General features: G+C 39.6%; 1 protein-coding gene across 1 annotated transcript in view; it reads left to right on the top strand.

Moving 5' to 3' along the window:
* The window catches only part of LOC124612064 (2-aminoadipate transaminase), a 66047-nt gene that overhangs the window by 5780 nt on the left and 38053 nt on the right, over positions 1 to 22214 (top strand). Inside the window, exons 2-3 of the mRNA XM_047140297.1 lie at positions 8482 to 8597; positions 21422 to 21576. Coding sequence (XP_046996253.1) covers positions 8482 to 8597; positions 21422 to 21576 — 271 coding nt within the window. The remainder of the gene's footprint in view (positions 1 to 8481; positions 8598 to 21421; positions 21577 to 22214) is intronic.

Here is a 22214-nt window from a genome sequence, read left to right as displayed (position 1 = left end):
GTGCTTTTGTTCAAACAAGTTGCAGTATTGGTAGAGCACAAGCATCTGAATGTCATAAAACAACATATGGAACAACATGTGGCATTCGCTTTGTACTGTATGATCTGGATGAATCGGACCAAGATTTGTTGCTATGGAGATCCGGGATACACCCTGTGGGCACAAGAAGTACAGTTCGAGGAAACTTAAGTGTTTGTTATCATCATATGAAAGTGTTTCTGGATAAGTATTCTTTCCTACAAAGAAGTTGTTTTGATCCATTTCGGATTCATAAGAAGACAGTGAAGTATAGCCTCAGAGAAATTGATATAAAATCAGTATTGAAAGTGAATCAGTGCATGGGACTTAACATGAAACCAGGACAAAAGTTATGTTCCAGGTGTGTTACACTGCTAAAAAATGAAGAATATTCTGATAATTTACATGACAGTGACAAAGAGTAACAGCCACCTACAACCACAGCGGATGAGCAATTAAACACTTCAGTGACTGGTTTTGGTTTGTCTCCCATGAAGACACACAAAGTTGGGAAAAGAGACAGGCCCAGCTATGGTAGAAGAAAACTACAAGAAGCTCAAATGGAATTAAAACACAAAATAGCCTACACACCAATGGTGGATGAGGAAGAACTATCTGCTCCAAAGGAACAGAAATCATACCAGAAATGCTCTGATTTGGACAAAATTTTGCACGATTTGAAAGAAAAATGTGCCATATCCACACGCCAGAAAAAAGTAGCTATTCTTACCCTTGCACCTTCCAGCTGGTATATTGACTATACTGCAAAGGAATTCAATGTTTCTACATATATGGTAAAGCAAGCTAGGAAAATGAAAGCAACCCAAGGAGTGCTTCCACAACTTCAGCAGGCTCAGGGTAAGCAATTGAGTTCAGAAATAAAGGTGCTAGTATATTTTAACTAAAGTTCAGTCTTGATCACAACGCTTATGTCTCAATAACATAGGTGACTGAGGAGAGCTCCGCCTTCCATCCTCCAAGGAAGCTATGGGTCTGAAGATGGTTATATAAATATAACCGAAACCAGTCACCTATGTTATTGAGACATAAGTGTTGTGATCAAGACTGAACTTTAGTTAAAATATAATACTCTATTGATCACTGTTTCCAAAAAAGTTTATCAAAATTGTACAAAGGTGCTAGTGTCAGAGTTTTATGAAAATAATGACTACAGCCGAATAATGCCTGGAAAAAAAGACTATGTAATGGTGCAAATGGGAAATGTACATGTACAGATGCAAAAAAGACTTTTGCTATGAAACATATCAAAACTATATGTAGAATTCAAGGAAATATTAAGCTGATGTTTGCTGCTATAAAGGATTGTGGTCTGGATTACAAAGGTGCAATGAAGCTGCTAGTGTGCGACATCAGTTCCTACCAGTGCATAATACGCAGTTGTGAAAAGTGTCCTGGTAAGGCAAATCTTGCAGAACACATGACTAACAAACTGTATGGTGAACTCCTTATGGATGACGATGAACTTGTTTCTTGCACAAATCTTGAAACAAAGCAAAGTACAGTGGAAGATTTTGTTGAAACGTGTTGTCAAAAAATGGACAAACTGACCACACACAGCTTCACAGCAACAGCACAATCGGCTTATCTCCAGTTTTGTAAGGATAATTTGAAACAAGATGAATTTATAGTAATACTAGACTTTTCTGAAAATTATGCATTTATAGTTCAAGACGCCATCCTAGGATATCATTGGGACAACAGTCAAGCAACTCTCCAGCCATTTGCGATTTACTATAGAGGTGAACCAGGTGATGTGTGTGTCATGAACCTGTGCGTTTTTAGTGACTATTTAATTCATGATGCCATTGCAGTTCATGCCCACATTTGCACTGTCATGGCATATGTGAAAAACAAGCTGCCTCACATACATTTTGCGTAATACTTCAGTAATGGGGCAACTAGTCAGTACAAAAACTGTAAAAATTTCAAAAATTGATGCATGCATTACCATGATTTTCAGATTCATGCAGAATGGAATTTTTTCGCAACAAGTCATGGTAAAAATGTGTGTGATGGTATTGGTGCTAATATTAAAAACATGGCATCACGAGCTAGTCTGCAGCACCGTACAGTCTAACACCTCTTCAATTATTTACCTGGGTACAGAAAAATATCTCTGGTATACAATCATTCTTTGTTTCAAAAGATGAGGTGAAATCAGCTGAAGAGTTGCTAAAAAGCAGATTAGAACACGTTAAAACTGTTGCAGGCACAAGGAGCCATCATCACTTCTCTCCAGCAGACTCTGACAATGTGCGGATGAGCAAGACTGTCCGATTATAAATATAGGTTCATGCACAACATGTGTCTTCACAGTGTGTCTGACTCAGGATTCAGAAGTAAAAGCAGCAACATATGGCCAGGTTGCTATGTTATTGCTGTTTATGATGACAAATGGTACTTAGGATGTGTTGCAGAGTGCTGTGAAGCAGAAGGTGATGTATTTTGTGAACTTCATGGCACCAGCAAGATCATTTCATTGGCCACATTTGGCAGACAGGTGTTGGATTCCTTTTGAACATATTCTTATGACAGTTTCAGTTCCTACCACAGTGTCAGGAAGACAGTACAATTTTCCACTCAATGTACAGACTACAGTAGCTAAAGTGTGGGAGAACTTCTGTTCGAAGCACAGTCAACTGGTTTGTAGCAGTTAAGGCGCAGTAAACATTAATGATAGGTTGTGTTAATCTGTCTATATGTTGTTGCTTAGTGATTAAACAGTTGTGGGAGAGAATAAGAAGAGGCAAAACAGTTTACGATATGTTTTTACAAAATTTTGTTGTGGAACAATGGCCACATCACCAAACACATCTCTCAACTTCCATTGTACACAAATGTCTTGCAATAACATGCTGAAATTTTGAGATATATATCATTATGGTCTACTTATGCAGTGTGTGAAATTTGTCTTGGATACCACTTGTCCCTTTTGTGCCACCACACTTCAAAAATCCATGTTTTTCAGGTAATTTTTCAAATTTTTGTATTTTCATGTTCATGTAACTCAGTTTTTGTGAGTGATATGGGCATGATGAGTTCTGTGTGTGTTTAGGCCACTTTAAGCTTACCACAAAAAAAAAAAAAAAAATTATACCCTTTTTGAGTGAATTATATTTGGCATAGAGGGCATCTACAGTATGTACCTTTTAACATATTACATTTTTTAATCACATTTTGGAATTTTTTATTTTCCCTCAGAAATATGTTGTTGGTGTTTTGATTCATAGAGTGTGTTCTCTAAGTGGATGCTACTGGGTTGTAAAAATTTCACTGGACTGTGTGGAATAGTTCCAAAGTTATTAAGACCTGAAGTTGGATCTGAAGATAGATTGCCAGATGCAGGTTGCAATTTCCAGGTCACACCACCTTCTTTCACAGGTCATAATCCTGGACCTAATTGGCAGGGGAAACTAATACTTTGTACACGAGTGTTCCACACAAGGTAGAATTAGTGTACTGAATTTCAGTCAAATCTGAGACTGAGCTGAAGCCCCTGGTTGAACTGACATGGAATGACCCATATGCAGTTTGCCTGTTCACCTAGTCATGAAAAACTAATTTGAATTTACTGAAACATTTGTATATATTTAATTCCAAGCCACCCTAAGTGGTCAGTGCTGCTAGATATTCTCGCTATTATGTGGATGTGTTTGATTGTTACTGATAGATTTCCACTCCAGTCTGCTTTACAAGTGAACTTCATCTCCCTACTTCTAAGTCTGCAATCCAAGAGCAAGTCTGCCATCAGAGAAAATAGCTGTTACTCAAATGAGTTGTAAGAAAAAGCCTCTACTAGATTGAAATCTGCCACAAGAATGTTACAACAGTAATCAGGCCACAAGTCTCGTAAGCTTGCTTTGCTCAGAGTTTCCTTCGATAAACATCACTCACCCCTGAGCTTGAAATTCACTTGGTGCTATCCTATTGTGTAATTTTTAATATTGTTAACTTTACCCACTATGGATTGCGTAAAAATCGTCCTCCACTCATCCATTCTCCCACTTTAACCATTTGGAGACTCACAGGGAAGCAGGCTTACGTCAGAGGCTCATGTCTTCAGTTACCAATATGTGGTCTTCTCTCAAAAAATATTTCGAAAATCAGTCTGTGACCTCAGTTTCTTAGCTGTCGTTTTGAGGACTTTCAAGACATCACTGTCAGGACTGTAGGACAGAAGAGTTTTCCCTCGTCCCACCTGTCTTCTGCAAACTTGCCAGCCAAAGTGCAATGCCCTATGTTGAAAGCACTCAGCCAGAAAGGACAGATTGTAAAATGTCCATTAAGTGGGAGACAAGTGGCCACAGGCTATCTTTTCAGTGTATTTACCGAGTCTGTGAGCAGTTCTCTGCGTTCCAAATTTCATAGTAGATGACTGCTGCATCTGCCTGCAGGACAGCATGTTTCCAGTTACCTGCCTTGGGAAGGACCAGGAGGTCCTCTACTCTCATCTGGTGTCCAGCCTTTTAAGTTGCCAACTAGGGTCCATGTGAGAACAGCGTGGCAGGGAGTGCTCGATACTGCCCGTCATTTTCCGTTAGCGTTGGCTGTTCAGGGCTTTGGCTTGCAAGTGAACATTCTACACATGCACAAATTCCCAATTACTAGATAGAAAATAGATTAATACAGATGTAACAGTATTATGAAAAGGATAGATGCTACTCACCGTATAGTGGAGATGCTGAGTCACAGGTAGGCACAACAAGAAGACTGTCAGAAAGTGAGCTTTTGGCCAACAAGGACTTTGTCAGAAATAAACGCACATGCAAATGCAAACGCAACTCACACACACACATAACTGCAGTCTCTGACTGCTGTGGTTTTTTTGTGTGTGTGTGTGTGTGTGTGTGTGTGTGTGTGTGTGTGTGTGAACATGCGTGCACATGAAAGGTTGCGTATGCGTGAGTGAGTGACTCAGTATCTTCACTATACGGTGAGTAGCAACTATCCTTGTAATAATGCTGTTACATTCAATCCTGGGTTTTCCACTGTTGATTAATAAAGATGGCTTGATCTACACAATCACTGCCTTAATCCCCATCGTTTGAATCATAAATTATTAGTTGAGTGGCCTATAAGTGACTTAATTGGTGTCAGATGTGATTCACTTATGAGAAAAAGTGAAAAGAGATAAGTTGGAATGGTTTGGTGCTTTACAGGTTCAAATCCCCAACCAGCCATTTACTTGTAGGCTTCCCACTGGCACTTGACAGGGTCTGGTACTGACACTAGGCAGTTGAGTAGCATTTGCCTTCAGGTTAGTTTAATTCCTGTAAATACTCCAAACTGCCTTTGTTTTATTCTTGACATTCTGAATTTTTGTGTATGATTTCTGTTTTTTTATAGCAAGATAAAGAATGATGTAGTGTTGTCTGTAGTGTACCTTTAGGGTTTGATTGCAGTTAGTCCTTTGTATTAAATAAAGGTTTCTCTTCTTGGTTCTAGATGCTTTGATCCCAAATAGTAGTAACTCTTTTTCTCAGATTCTGGTGTTAATTCTTCCTATCCTATTGAAAAACTGCTTTCCTAGTGCTATTAAGCATATGCATATCTGTTGCCCTTGGTAAATTTCTTCCCATTGTCAAATGCTCTCAGAATAGTGTGACCAGTATTTCTTTATTTCTGAAAAGCATTTGGTTCAATACCACACCCACACTTATTGCCAAAAGTACAATCATATGAGGGTATCATGTGAAATTTGTGATTGGATTGAGGACTTTTTGTCAGGGAGGGCACAGCATGTTGTCTTAGATGCAGAGTCATGATCAGATGTAGAAGTAAGTTCGAGTGTGCCACAGGAAAGTGTATTGGGACCCTTGCTGGTCATATTGTATATTAATTACCTTGCAGACAATATTAATAGTAAAACTGGGCTTCTTGAAGATGATGAAGTTATCTATAATGAAGTACTATTTGAAAGAAACTGCATAAATATTCAGTCAGATTCTGATAGTATTTCAACATGGCGCAGAGATTGGCAACTTTCTCTAAATGTTCAGAAATGTAAAACTGTGCACTTCACAAAACAAAACAAAAAAAGAACATGGTATTCTATGACTATAATATCAATGAGTCACTGTTGGAATCAGCCAACTCATGCAAATACCTGGGTGTAAAACTTCGTAGGGATATAAAATGGAATGATCACTTTTGCCCAGTTGTGGGTAAAGCAGGTGGTAGACTTTGGTTTATTGGTAGAATGCTGGGAAAATGCTATCAGTCTACAAAGGAAATTACTTACAAATCAGTTGTGTGATTTGCTCTAGAATATTACTCACGTGTGTGGGACCCATATCAGATAGGACTAACAGGGCATATTGAACATATACAGAGGACAGCATTAATGGTCACAGGTTTGTCTGATCTGAGAATGTCACAGATATACTAAAGGAACTAAATTGGAAGACTTTTCAAGGCAAACGTAAACTATCCTGAGAAAGTCTATTAACAAAGTTTCAGGAACAGGCTTTAAATGATGGCTCTAGGAATATACTACAGCCCCCTACATATTGGTCACATAGGCATCTTGAGGATAAGATTAGAATAATTATTGCACGTACAGATGCATTCAAACAATCATTCTTCCTGTGCTCCATATGCAAATGGAACAGGAAGAAACCCTAATAAATGGTAGAGTGGAACGTAGTCTCTGCTGTGCACCTCATAGTGGTTTGAAGAGTATAGATGTAGATGTAAACTAGATGTTGTGGAGTTACTGAAAATTTGAAAAGCTCCAATTAAAGACAGTTTTACAGTAAAGTAACAAACTGAAGTATTTTAAGCAGAGTTGAAAGTAGAGTACAAACAAAAGTAATGCATATGTGATGCTATAAAGTAGTAGTATTCCTTGCTCTGAAAGCTTAAAGACAAGGGAACAATTTATTATGTGTATAAGAGAGTAATGTTAATTTTTTTCTTTTCAATTTGTTTATCATGGGTTTTTTATGGGCTTCCTTTCACAATTTACCTGAACATTGTTTTGTTTGTTGTTTTTTTTTATTTGGTTTCTAGTGTGGCTTTGATTATAAAATCATTGACACGAAAGTCAAAGCCAAGTTATTAAAATAGTGTATTAACATTTCCTATTTTCTGTTTAATTGATTTCCTTTACTTTATGATTTATTTTAATTTTTATATGGTATCTCACATTTTTCAATGATTTTTCTCATTTTGACCTGAAATTCCAGTGAACTGATAATACACAGAGACAGAGCCAAAAATGTACTCTAAAACTGCTGCTAAATAAGTTTGTGCAGTGTGAATGCTTTTTGAAGGAGCAGTGTTGAAATCATCATCTAGCCATCCCCATGTAGATTTTCCATTATTTTGCTAACCTGCTTAAGCCTAGTGTCAGGGTGGTTCCTTTGAAGAGAACACGACCCATGTCGTGCCCCACCCTCATCTATTCTGTGTCTCTGTTACATCTCTAATAACCTTATCAACAGTGGGACTTTAATCCTTATTTTCCCTCCTTTCTGTCCTGTAATGATACTTTCTTAATGCTTGTATGAGTTGATAGACTTTGTGTGTGTGTGTGTGTGTGTGTGTGTGTGTGTGTGTGTGTGTGTGTGTGTGTAAATTATCTTGAGAGCCTTAATGTGGTGTGCTGCCTTAATCTTACTGCAGTCTTCTGAACCTTCATGTTATATAAAATGTACTGTCTGTGGTTTTCTGAAGGAAGGCTTAGTTGTAGACCAGTTAGTTGAAAAAAAAAAAAATCTTCAATTTTTCATAAAGTTACAGAGAACAAATAGGTAAATACATAAAGTTACAGAGAACAAATAAGTAAATAGTGCTGTTCTCCACAGTTATTGAAGGATTCGGTAGATTTTTGTAAAACTTGCATGGCACCATTTGGACTTGCTAAAGAGATTAATTTTACTAGTTGATTCTGCAACCTGAGTTTTCTTACTGACACAAGATCTCACAGTGCGTGTGGTTCAAAAGTTCCCTTTTTTCATGTACAGGTTGAGCATAAAATCTTCCTCTAATTATAAACTTTTCTGGGGTTGCAGTAAGGATAAAGTATTCAGTTTGCCAGTTCCTGATGTACAGACTCCTAGAGCATGAATAAAAGATGCAGCAGAGGTGGTGATGCAAGAGATATTGGTAAAGTCATGAAGAGAAATTGAGTATCTTTAGACATTCTGCAGACAACAGAGCACATGTGGAAGTGTATCCATAGAATCTTTGAATTAAGCTGCCGTCTGCAACAAAACACATAGCTTTCTCTTGCATAGCTCCTTATGGAAAAAAGTGGTCAGAGAAAATCTTAGTGCTCACACTGGACATAGTCGTACTGTTCAGTGTTTATTGTTGCATACCACTAGTCTGTCAGCTCTTTCACACACTAGCCATCTTAAAATGTTTTTTTGGCAAGCATTATATATTGCTTTGAACATATTCTAGTTTTGTCACTTTCAGAACATTTTTGTGTTCCAGGAAAGTGAGAAAGAAAATCCGTATCTTTTCCAATATGGTATTCCTTGTGGACTTTGGGAATTTAGAGAAGATCTTTCTCATTTTCTATCAGAACTTTATGGTGGAAATGTGAACAGGTATTTGATATTAATTGTATTTTAACAATTAAAAGTAAAAAAAAGCAAATAAAAGAAAAAATAAGAGACTGGATGTTGATCTGAATGCAACATTCAGTATTATCTTGTCTTTATGGCATGTGGGATAGTATGTTAGAACAATACAACATATAATTTTACATATGTTTAAAAGGTGACAATTAGGTTTTTAATAATTTATATTTAAAAATGCAGAGTAATAAAGCTCCAAAAGCATTATGACCATTTTATACAAAACAGTAAAATTACTGAGGTATATAACATCAATACTCATTGATCTGAAACAGGAAAGTGAATAGAATCAACACAAAATACAAGGGTTTGTTTATTGAGAAGTAAGTACAGGTATGGCTGAAAATGTCTCATACCAAAATTGCCACCATTATAATTCTGTTTTGGGAGTGTATTTCTTAAGTTGTTACCTGTAGGCTTCTGCAAATTTTTAATTTCTTGTGATTTTTAATGTACACTAGTTTTCTTGTAGTATCTCAAACTGGTGTTCATTAGGCCCCCGTATTATGAGAAAATAAGCAATCAATATGTGTGGTTCAATATTGAATCATCTAGTGAACCTTAGAGGGTATATTGTATGAATGTATTGTAAGTTACTTCTTTCAAAGGCAAGCTAGATCTCGTAGGAGTTTCCTGCAGAGGCAAAAGTGGACATCTATTTTTGCAAAAATTATAAGAATCATATGTACCCTATACCTGCTGTGTCATCTCCATTCCATGATTTCTTTTGACCTTATGCTTATTTTGAATTTGCACCTTGAGATGGCACCATATCAAAATAATATTAGCAATTGCTAAATACGTATACAAATTGGATACACATTCCAGTCTCCTTCCCCCCTCTCCCTTTGTACAGCTCCTCCTCTTCCACTGTCCCTTTGCCCATCTCCTTCTCCCCCTCCCTCTCTCTTTATCAGCCTCCTCTCCCCCTCCTTCCAACCACCCTCTCCCTGTTCATATGCTTCTCCTCCCCCCCCCCCCCTCTGCCCATCTCCTTCACACCTCACTCTGTCATTTCCTCCAATCCCTGTTTGTTGTTCTGGATTTCCCGTCCTCTCTGTTGGTCTGCTCCTCCCCCCCCCCTCTGTCGATCTCCTCCTCCTCCACCCCCCTCTGTCCGTCTCCTCCTCCTCCACCCCCCTCTGTCCGTCTCCTCCTCCTCCACCCCCCTTCTGTCGATCTCCTCCTCCTCCACCCTCCCTCTGTCAGTCTCCTCCTGCTCCACCCTCCCTCTGTCAGTCTCCTCCTCCTCCACCCCCCTCTGTCGTCTCCTCCTCCACCCCCCCTCTGTCAGTCTCCTCCTCCACCCTCCCCCTGTCAATCTCCTCCTCCTCCACCCTCCCTCTGTCGGTCTCCTCCTCCTCCTCCACCTCCTCCTCCACCCTCCCTCTGTCAGTCTCCTCCTGCTCCACCCTCCCTCTGTCAGTCTCCTCCTCCTCCACCCCCCATCTGTCGGTCTCCTCCTCCACCCCCCTCCCTCTGTCGGTCTCCTCCTCCTCCTCCACCCTCCCTCTGTCGGTATCCTCCTCCTCCACCCCCCTGTCGGTCTCCTCCTCCTCCACCCCCCTCTGTTGGTCTCCTCCACCCTCCCTCTGTCAGTCTCCTCCTCCTCCACCCTCCCTCAGTCGGTCTCCTCCTCCTCCACCCTCCCTCAGTCGGTCTCCTCCTCCTCCTCCTCCTCCTCCTCCTCCTCCTCCTCCTCCTCCTCCTCCTCCACCCTCCCTCTGTTGGTCTCCTCCTCCTCCTCCTCCACCCTCCCTCTGTCGGTCTCCTCCTCCTCCTCCTCCACCCCCCCTGTCACTCTCCTCCTCCTCCTCCTCCCCCGTCAGTCTCCTCCTCTTCCCCCCCTGTCGGTCTCCTCCTGTTCCACCCCCCCTCTGTTGGTCCCCTCCTGTTCCACCCCCCCTCTGTTGGTCCCCTCCTCCTCTACCCCCCCACTATCGGTCTCCTCCTCCTCCACCCCCCCTGTCAGTCTCCTTTTCCTCCACCCCCCCTGTCGGTCTGCTCCTCCTCCACTCCCCCCCCCCCCCCCCATCGGTCTGCTCCTCCTACACCCTACACCCTCTGTCGGTCTGCTCCGCCACCCCCCCCCCCTGTAGATCTGCTCGTCCTCCACCCCCCTGTCTGTCTCCTTCTCCTCCTCCACCCCCCAGCCCCCCCTGTCGGTCTGCTCCTCCTCAACCCCACCCCCCTGCCAGGTCTGCTCCTCCTCCTCCTCCTCCTCCTCCTCCTCCCCTCCCCCCCCCCCCCTCTGTTGGTCCACAGCTGCCCCTCTTCCACCCCCGCCCTCTGTCGGTTGGCGCAACTCCTCCTCCTCCTCCCCCCTCTGTCGGTTGGCGCACCTGCTCCTCCTCCCCCCTCTGTCGGTCCATTGCTGCTCCTCCCCCCGTCTGTCAGTCCACTACTGCTCCTCCTCCCTGCTCTCTGTCAGTCTGCTGCACCTCGTCCTACCTCCCCCCCTCAGTCAGTCACTGCTTCTCCTCCTCCTCCTTCTCTCCCCTGTTGATGTGCTGCTCCTCCTTCTCCCCCCTCCGGCGACCTCCTCCTCCTGCCCCCTTTTCGAAAGTGCTTCTCCTCCTCCCCCTCCTCCCCTCCCCCTTCTTCTCCGACCTGCTCCTCGTCCTCCCCCTCCTCTGATCAGCTCAGTCTCCCCCTCCCCCCTCCCCTCCCCCTTCTCTGTTGACCTCCTCCCCCCTCTCTATCGACCTCCTACCCCTCCTCTCCCCCTCCTCCTCCCCTTCCTCTCCCCCTCATCTCCCCGTCCTCCTCCCTTGATCTACTCTTCCTCCTCCTTCCCCCCCCCTCCTCTGTCGACCTGCTCCTCCCTCTTCTCTCTCTGTCCATCCCCTCCTTCTGCTTCGATGTCAATTCATGCCCTCCTCCCTCAATCTTACTGTGTGGTGTCATGCTCGCCCCAGTAGGAGGCTGGTGGTCCGAACCCCTTCTTCCAGATTGTAACTAATATGTGTATCTACTTTGGCTGTGATCATTCCAGGTTTAGGATGAGCTTTCAACCCAGTGGTATTGGTCGCATATGCACATGTTAGATATGTTTCACATATATTGATTATATGTCTCACAAATCACCAGCGAATTTTGCCTGTAGTTTCATTTTCACGCAGCTTAATGTTTATCATATTGTGTCTCCTGAACTATGTGGTGTATAATGATATAATATTGCAGGTGCATCCAATGGTATATGTGGCTACTGTCTGTGAAATGTGTTGTGAACAGAGTTACTAGTAAATAAGTAATAAAGTGCAGTGTCATATATGGTGCCACAGTGTTTCAAGCATCTCAATGTTTGACATCATATCTCCTAAATTATATGTTGTACGGTGATATATTTTTGTAGGTACATTCAACAGCTGATGTAGATACTGTCTACAAAACGTGTTGCAAACAAAGCTGGTGGCACCTAAGTAATAAATTTAAACATTCTGCAAGATGCAGCAGTTTTTCACACATCTCTGTTCATAACTTCAATCTCCAGAACTGTGTGTCATGCAGTCATATAATTCTGCTGGTACATTCAGTGGGATATGTGAATACTGGTTGCAGAATGTGTTGCAAACACAGTTAGAAAGTAAAGATTTAGTACATTGAAACATCATGCTTCATGGAGTGGTTTTACTAATTGGACATTGAAAGTGTAGTAAGCAATATATTTTTTTTTTTTTTTTTTTCCTTTCAATATGGATTGGGGCTAAGAAATGAAAGAGGAAGCCGTCTGTTAGAATTTTGCACAGAGCATAACTTAATCATAGCTAACACTTGGTTCAAGAATCATAAAAGAAGGTTGTATACATGGAAGAATCCTGGAGATACTAGAAGGTATCAGATAGATTTTATAATGGTAAGACAGGGATTTAGGAACCAAGTTTTAAATTGTAGGACATTTCCAGGGGCAGATGTGGACTCTGACCACAACCTATTGGTTATGAACTGTAGATTAAAATTGAAGAAATTGCAAAAAGGTGGGAATTTAAGGAGATGGGACGTGGATAAACTGACTAAACCAGAGGTTGTACAGAGTTTCAGGGAGAGCATAAGGCAACAATTGACAGGAATGGGGGAAAGAAATACAGTAGAAGACGAAGGGGTAGCTCTGAGGGATGAAGTAGTGAAGGTAGCAGAGGATCAAGTAGCTAAAAAGAAAAGGGCTAGCAGAAATCCTTGAGTAGCAGAAGAGATATTGAATTTAATTGATGAAAGGGAAAATATAAAAATGCAGTAAATGAAGCGAAAAGGAATACAAATGCATCAAAAATGAGATTGTTAGGAAGTGCAAAATGGCTAAGCAGGGATGGCTAGAGGTCAAATGTAAAGATGTAGAAGCATATACCACTAGGGGTAAGATAGATACTGCCTACAGGAAAATTAAAGAGACCTTTGGAAAAAAGGAACGACTTGTATGAATATCAAGAGTTCAGATGGAAACCCATTTCTAAGCAAAGAAGGGAAAGCAGAGAGGTGGAAGGAGTATATAGAAGGTCTGTACAAGGGCAAAGTACTTGAGGACAATATTATGGTATTGGAAGAGCGTGGAGATGAAGATGAAATGGGAGATATAATACTGCATGAAGAGTTTGACGAAGCACTGAAAGACCTAAGTCGAAACAACGCCTCGGGAGTGGACAACATACCATTAGAACTACTGATAGCCTCGGGAGACCCAGTCCTGACAAAACTCTACCATCCCGTGAGCAAGATGTATGAGATGGGTGAAATACCCCCATATTTCAAGAATAATGTAATTATTCCAATTGCAAAGAAAGGAGGTGTTGACAGGTTTGAAAATTACCAAACAGTCAGTTTAATAAGTCACGGCTGCAAAATACTAACACAAATTTTTTACAGATGAATGGAAAAACTGGTAGAAGCCGACCTTGGGGAAGATCAGTTTGTATTCCGTAGATATGTTGGAACACATGAGGCAATACTGACCTTACGACTTATCTTAGAAGATAGATTAAGGAAAGGCAAACCTACATTTCTAGCATTTGTAGACTTAGAGAAAGCTTTTGACAATGTTGACTGGAATACTCTCTTTCAAATTTTGAAGGTGGCAGGGGTAAAATGCAGGGAGCGCGAAAGGCTATTTACAACTTGTACAGAAACCAGATGCCAGTAAGAAGAGTCGAGGGGCATGAAAGGGAAGCAGTGGTTGGGAAGGGAGTGAGACAGGGTTGTAGCCTCTCCCCGATGTTATTCAATCTGTATATTGAGCAAGCAGTAAAGGAAAGAAAAGAAAAATTTGGAGTAGGTATTGAAATCCATGGAGAAGAAATAAAAACTTTGAACTTCACCGATGACATTGTAATTCTGTCAGAGACAGCAAAGGACTTGGAAGAGCAGTTGAACGGAATGGACAGTGTCTTGAAAGAAGCGTATAAGATGAACATCAACAAAAGCAAAACGAGGATAATGGAATGTAGTCAAATTAAATCGGGTGATGCTGCGGGAATTGGATTAGGAAATGAGACACTTAAAGTAGTAAAGGAGTTTTGCTATTTGGGGAGCAAAATAACTGATGATGGTCGAAGTAGAGAGGAAGTAAAGTGTAGACTGGCAATGGCAAGGAAAGCGTTTCTCAAGAAGAGAAATTTGTTAACATTGAGTATTGATTTAAGTGTCAGGAAGTTGTTTCTGAAAGTATTTGTATGGAGTGTAGCCATGTATGGAAGTGAAACATGGACAATAAATAGTTTAGACAAGAAGAGAACAGAAGCTTTCGAAATGTGGTGCTACAGAAGAATGCTGAAGATTAGATGGGTAGATCACATAACTAATGAGGAGGTACTGAATAGAATTGCGGAGAAGAGGAGTTTGTGGCACAACTTGACTAGAGGAAGGGATTGGTTGGTAGGGCATGTTCTGAGGCATCAAGGGATCACCAATTTAGTACTGGAGGGCAGCGTGGAGGGTAAAAATCGTAGAGGGAGACCAAGAGATGAATACACTAAGCAGATTCAGAAGGATGTAGGCTGCAGTAGGTACTGGGAGATGAAGGAGCTTGCACAGGATAGCATAGCAGGGAGAGCTGCATCAAACCTGTCTCAGGACTGAAGACCACAACAACAGCATAGAGAACCCGCAGTATATCGAGAGTGAGCCATGCAATGACAAACTAAGCATGGAAAGATAAGAAGAAAACACAGTGCAATATTCCAGAATAAAATTTTCACTCTGCAGTGGGGTGTGTGTTGATTTGGAACTTCCTGGCAGATTAAAACTGTGTGCTGGACCGAGACTCAAACTCGGGACCTTTGCCTTTCGCAGGCAACTGCTCTGCCAACTGAGCTGTCCAAGCATGACTCACGACTCGTCCTCACCCACCAGTGTAGTTGTGAAGACGAGTCGTGAGTCGTACTTGGACATCTCAGTTGGTAGAGCACTTGCCCATGAAAGGCAAGGGTCCGAAGTTCGAGTCTCAGTCCGGCACATACTTTTAATCTGCCAGAAGTTTCAATTCAGCGCACACTCAGCTGCAGAGTGAAAATTTCATTCTGGGAACATCACCCAGGATGTGGCCATGTCTCCGCAATATCCTTTCTTCCAGTAGTGCTAGTCCTGCAAGTTTCAGAGGAGAACTCCTGTGAAGTTTGGAATGTAGGAGACGAGGTACTGGTGAAAGCAAAATTGTGAGGGTGAGTCATGCTTGGTCAGCTCAGTTGGTAGAGCACTTCCCGCGAAAGGCAAAGGTCCCGAGTTCAAGTCTCAGTCCGGCTCACAGTCTTAATCTGCAATATTATACATACTGTGCTATGCTGTACTCAAATTTAAAGAACAGTAGAATTAAAGCACTTCAGAAACTTCCCAAATATGATACAGCAATTAGACAAACTTCACTCAATTGTCAACCAAACAATAACACAAATTTACACTGGCTGTAAGCTACAGTGCATCACTATTCTGTTGTTTTAAAGAAGTCAGTTAGCTTTATTTGGCATTTCATTTCTCACAGTTGCTTTAGTGTGTATTGTTTTAGAATTGGAATCAGAATTTTATTGTCCAACAACTTACATACATAAATCATTGATGTAAAGTATAGTAGGCTCGTCAATATAGATAATGTACTAGGGATACATGCAGTGTGTCAGACAAAGAACAAAGACTATTTTAATTTACAAAAATCATTACAAATTTGGTCAATACTCTACCAAAAACATTTTCATCATCATTTAAAAATTCCATGAATGAATAACATTTTTGCACTAGTTTGACACACAATCTTATCTTCCGTAAACTTAGTTCCATACTGTGAAAGTTTTTCATTTTTAATTATAAACTTTCATAGCCATGTAATGAGGAGTTTGGGAGTAGAGCCTTAATCTATGAGACAGCAGCATGAAATTCTTTCCAGAATGAGATTTTCACTCTGCAGCAGAGTGTGCACTGATATGAAACTTCCTGGCAGATTAAAACTGTGTGCTGGACCGAGACCTGAACTCGGGACCTTTGCCTTTCGTGGGAAAGTGCTCTACCAACTGAGCTACCCAAGCGTGACTCACGACCTGTCCTCACAGCTTTACTTCTGCCAGTACCTCGTCTCCTACCTTGTTAGAGCACTTGCCCGCAAAAGGCAAAGGTTCCGAGTTCGAGTCTCAGTCCGGCACACAATTTTAACCTGCCAGTTTGTTCTTGGTCTTCTTTTGGTTTTTCAGTAATTATTTTCACCCATATACCTCTGTGGTCTGACAGGTAATTGACATTAAATAAGACTAGCTCAAAATCACACTTGTTTACGTTTGTTATTAGATTGTCAAGAAAGGAGAAATGCCTTGTAGGACTTTCATTAGCACAAAGGAGATTGTAAAACCTTAACATATTTACTAAATTAACATTTTTCGCTGTCATTTTCCTAATGTCTATGTTTAGATCCCCAAAAATTAATATTTTGTATTTAGCATACTTTTGTATACTGATTGCAAGTTTTTCTAAACATTCTATAAATTGTTGTACATTACTTCCAGGAGTGTGATATAAAGAAACAGTTATGAGCTGTATACTAGGTATAATCAAAGCAGCTGCTTCAAAAACACCTTTAATGCTTAGTAACTTCAAGAACAGAAAACTTTTAAGTCTGCATCATTGCTAACATATATGGATGAACTCCTGTAAGATTCACTGGGTCTGCAGTAGTATGTAGCTAATTTGAAGGCTGATGGTACATACAGTTTTTTATCTTCTTCCTTTAACCAATATTCGTTTGTACATAAAATCATTCTTTTGTTGCTTTTTAATAGTATACCAAGCTCATCAGCTTTGTTTTTCAGAGACCTGACATTTAAGTGCAGAAATAGAGTTTCTGTCACAGGAGGGGAGGAGTACAGTATTATGGGGCAATGGAGAACATTTAATTGTTTTTCCAGCCATGGAATCTATGTAAGGTGGCAGTTGGACTTCCTTGGAATAATCCATAAAAAAGCTTCATTTCTCTTTGGTAATTTTTTGGGTTTGCTTGAAACACAGTTGGAAGTTTCACTTCATTGTCAACAAGTTTTATAAGAACATGTTTTCCCAAATCATTTGGTACCACTTCATCATGAGACAAAGATGATACTTTACTTACTGTGACTGGTCTATTCTTTTCTGCTACCTCTGAAGATGATGGGGGAGCAGCTGGTTCTGTTTCTGCTGGTGGAGTTGTAACTTCTGCTATTACTGGTAAAGGAGTTTGTTCTGCCACTGCTGGTGAAGGAGATGGTGTTGCTGCTGTAGGAGTTGGTTCTAATGCTGGAGGAGTTACTTCTGCTGTTACTGATGGTGGTTCTTCTAATGCTGCTGTTGATTCTACTGCTGTTAGTATTTCTGCTTTAGGTACTTCTGCTGTATTTTCTGTTACTTTATCTGATTCTGCATTAGTCATTCCTGGAGGTACTTTCCGTGGTGGTGATACAGGTACCCCTGATGATGATGTTGGTAAGTTGTTTGATGTAATAACATCCTATTTACACTACTTGCATGCCCCAAAAGATTATTCAATATCTTACAATGGCTTCAAAATAGCTGTGGTTAACCACTTTCCTAGTGTCAATGTCACTTGCGTAAGACAGTATTGTCATTGCAAATGCAAGACTGTTTAGTGTGCCAGGTAACTTATATGTGAAGACCAAGATAAGGTTTTTTTTCCTAGAAATAGCCCCAGGAATTTGATATATTCTGCTTCCTTAAGTTCCTGATTTTTATGGATAATTTTGAAATCTCTTAATTTTGACTGTTTGGTTTAAAAATTTGTAGTTTTTTTTTAAATATAAAATCAGTGTTCAAAACTATATCAAGTTCTTGTCAGGTTTCCAGCCAGATCAAACTGTCATCTGAACACAATATTTCAGTGGTCCACCTGGCCGCCACCATCAGGTGAGAAAAGCTGCACTGCTGTTGCCGATCAGTTATCGGCAAGAGCAGCATAGCTTTTCTAACTGATGATGACAGCCAGGTGGACCGCTGAAATATTGTGTTCAGATGACAGTTTGATCCGGCTGGAAAACCAACAAGAATTTGATATACTAATACGCCGGGAAAGCCTACACAGTCACAGAGTTCAAAACTATTTGGGGTATCAACAACTCTTTGGGGAATTTGTTCTCTGGTCTCATTTTCAATAAGTACAAATGTGTCATCTGCAAATAAAACTGAGTGTGATGTTATATTGAGCAGTAAATCATTTAACTAAAATAAAAACAGGATTGGGCCTAAGATGGAAGCTTGTGGGGTGCCCTGTGAAACAATTTTCCTTTCGGAAAATTTCCTTTACCTTACATTACAGCTACCCTTTGCTTTCTATCTGTTAAATATGATTTGAAACATTTCAAAGCATTACTATTTATTTTGTATATCTTTCTAATTTATGTAAACAGTAGAGAATGGTTTACGCAGTCGCACACCATTGTAAGATTGAAAAAAATTCCTGTGACTTTTTGGGATTTGTCCAGAGATAAGCAAATTTTCTCAATACGTTTGATGATGGCATATCTTGTACTCGTGCCTTTCTGGAAGACGAACTGGTGATACTGTAACATTTTGCCATGAAATAAAATATTGAGATGAGACTTGCGGGTTGGTTGTGTACTACATCTTCCTTTGTGCCTTTCTTGATTAATGGCTTCACTGTTGCCTACTTTAGAGCATATGGGAAACATTCTTTTTCAGATGACTGATTTATTGTTTCAGATAAGGGTGCTGATATTATACTAGAAACTGTATTAATTACTCTGGTGGGAATTTCATTGCATGAAGTGCAACAACTCAGTTTGGTTTCATTCACTTTGTTACTCCATCCACAAAATCATTTTATGTATGTTATCCTGTTTTTCACACATACTGGGAACCTCATTTATATTTTATTCTTCAGAGTCATCATCCTCATCCTCTACTGTTTCACTGTTCTCAATCCAAACAACATCAATAATGACCTTGTCATCTGTGATCTCAAAAATTGGTACTTCATTGACTCTACAAACCAGAGTAGTGGAAGAAGGGTTTATGCAGTAATTAATAATGGTATGCAGTCTTATGTGGAACTTGGATGGGTGTGGAGAATAGCTGTAAACAGTATGTACCTGAATATGTTGTTGTAACAGTGACATCCAAGAGATATAGCTTGATGTTTTGAAGCTGTTTCATTGTGTAGCATCAGATTATTTGTTTTGATTGACCCTAAAATACCACATGGCTTATGATAACATTTTAGGCTGTAGCATGGTTCCCCACACAATGGCACCAATTCGGAATCGAACCTTTCCCATATTGGGATGATAAGTCTTCTGTACATGAAATGCAGGCTATGACATCATAATATGAAGAAAATTGAGTGGATCTGTTGAATTGGTGCGTTCAAAACTGCAACAACACATCTGCTGAAGGTCTTTGGGATAAAAGAGAAATCTGTCATGTGTCATGTCAGTTTGTCAAAAAGGTTGGCAGCTACTATGTCCAATGATTACAGAAAAATGAAAATTGGAATTTGTATGGAAAGCCTTTCCCTGTTTAAACACAGCAACGGCTGCAAAAAAGATTTGCTGCTTGATGTGAGTTTTGGTAGAAGGCTGACAATTTTGGAAAGTACAACCACGTGCATCCGTGGATTTTTTTTTTGTTGTAATCACATAATGTAGTTCCCAAACGCGATAAACATATGTAGTTGTTTAAATTCTTCAGTAACTTTGTTGCTTATAAAGGCAATCTAAAACACAAGGGTTGCCTTTTTAAGTTTTTGTAAATGGCCACTAGATGTGAGATTACTGTTTTAAAAACTATCATTTGTTGTTAATAAAATAATGGCAGCTCAGGAATTTACCATGTAGTTTGTGTACTGCGAGTGTTTAAAGAGACAGCATAATGAAAAAAACTGAAATTTCACACACAAATTTTCATTAGAGGTTTTTTTACAATTTTTGTACAGACCAAACTAAGTTCTTTCTGCAGAACTTCACCATAGTCTTGTCTCATAATGGTGAATTTCATTGTTCCAAAAAACATCAATGATGTGTGCAACATGACTGAAAAGGATCAGCAAATAACTTACCCCGATATGGAATCCTTAGATTTGTCAAAGACTGTAGCATATATGATTTTGTGTGAACATTTAAGTATGAAAAATATTTGTTCACATTGGATTCCACACAATTTGACTTTAGCTCAGAAACAAGCTTATCTCAATTGGTGTGAGGAAAAAATATTGACAGAGGAAAATTAAACTATGTATACAAACATTGTAATAGAGGATGAAACTTGGATATATTCACATGAGCAATAAATTAAGCAGCACTTCACTCTTTTAGTGTCCCAAGATGATCCAATCTGACAATAGTTGTTTGTTCACAAAGCACTTGTGAAAAAATAATTGCTCATATTTTTAGTTACACCAGTCATGTCATGACCGTCGGTGTATAGGGTCGACAAACAGTTAATGCAGAATGGTATACAATAATTTATGCCACAGTTTTGCCAATAAAGTGAGGTAAAATGCAGAAAATGTTGCATCATTCTTCATCAGGAAAACTGTCACACAACATGTCAAACAAATCATTATTTGATGGAGAAAAACATGGAATTAATATGTCAGTGTTCACCTGATCTTTTGCCTAATGACTTCTTTTTGTTCCCGATTTTTTTTTTTTTTTTTTTAAGTGGACGGTGATTTTCATCACCAAAGCTGTTGAATCTTTACAAAACCTTGTTTTTTTAGGTTATAGCATCAGAGTGCATAATAAAATGTTTCTAGAATTTGTCTCAACACAAATACAAGTGTGTGAATTTAAAACCAAATATTTTGATACTGGTTAAAATGACTTCTTTCATTGCTTCTGTAAACACATAAAAGATGGCCCTCATAGCTTGTGGCAGAGTAAGCAGAAGACTGGAAGCTGGTCTTTGAGGGCCTGTTCCAACAAACCTAATTTAAAAATTTGTGTACTATATAAAAATAAATTTCAGCCCAAGTTGTTGGGATTCCGAAAGTGACTTTAGGTCAAGCATTATTGATAATATGATTTTCCCAATGATAATAATATCAAACAATTGCATACTTTATGCTCCAAATGCATGATTTGAAAATTAACTTTGTCCATTTGATTAATTTTGTTCATATATTTTCAAACATTTTAAGTACACTTTAAACTCTTCAGCATGTAATGTCCATATTCCTGAGGAATCTAAGTACATTATTTTAGATTATGTAATGTAATTTAAAATTTTAAAAAATTGGGAATTGCATAGCAAACCCCTTATGTAGTGATTACGTTGCTTCTTTTAGTTAATTTGTGACATGCTAATTTGATCATTTTAAGGAAAGATCTTGTGCTAACATGTGGGGCAACACATGGTCTTCAGCTGATACTGGGGACATTCCTGTCTCCAAATGCTGTTATATTTGTTGAGGAGGCTACATACATGATTGCATTGTCAGCTTTCAAACAGTATCCTTTGATGAAAATAGTTCCAGGTATTTATATAATGCTATACATTCTTGTTTTATGTACCACTTAAGTGTGTTGGCTGAAATTTGTCTTCAGGACAACTCACAGTATTCTTGTGTGTCCAAGAATTATTTTGTGCTATTTTTATATGGGCCATGCTTTGCGAGTGTCCCTGAAACTGTGGAAATCGTAATGAAGGATATAATTATAATATGAAGTTGTTCATTTGTTGTCTGTAGCATTAGATAATGTAGACATTACAGATGAAAGAATACTCTTTTTATACCCTAAGAATTCAGTGAGTGTATTTAAATTTAAATTCTTGTACAAAGGAAATTTATTGCATCATCTTAATCCAGTCCTTGATTGTGATTTATTTTATTCACCTGGTAAGGTGATTGCTTAATGCAGAAGTGCTCTGCTTGTTTGTTGATATGTATGGACAAGTAATTCGCATAGAACAGAATCGGGATTGACACTAAATTTGAGCTTTATTAGTTTACTCAACTAAAATAATTCTGTTGTTGGCTCTAGTTAGAATAATAATTTACAGTTAGTTTAAGTGGCAAGCAACCTTTTTATGTTCTGCTTATATGGTGCAAGCCATTCCAGAGACTTGCCCTAGTCCCATATTTATATGATTTATAGAGAGCAAGGTGAGCTT

This window comes from Schistocerca americana, chromosome 1 (genome assembly GCF_021461395.2).
Source record: "Schistocerca americana isolate TAMUIC-IGC-003095 chromosome 1, iqSchAmer2.1, whole genome shotgun sequence".
Lineage (NCBI taxonomy): Eukaryota > Metazoa > Arthropoda > Insecta > Orthoptera > Acrididae > Schistocerca > Schistocerca americana.
This window is presented reverse-complemented; position numbering and strand designations above follow the sequence as displayed.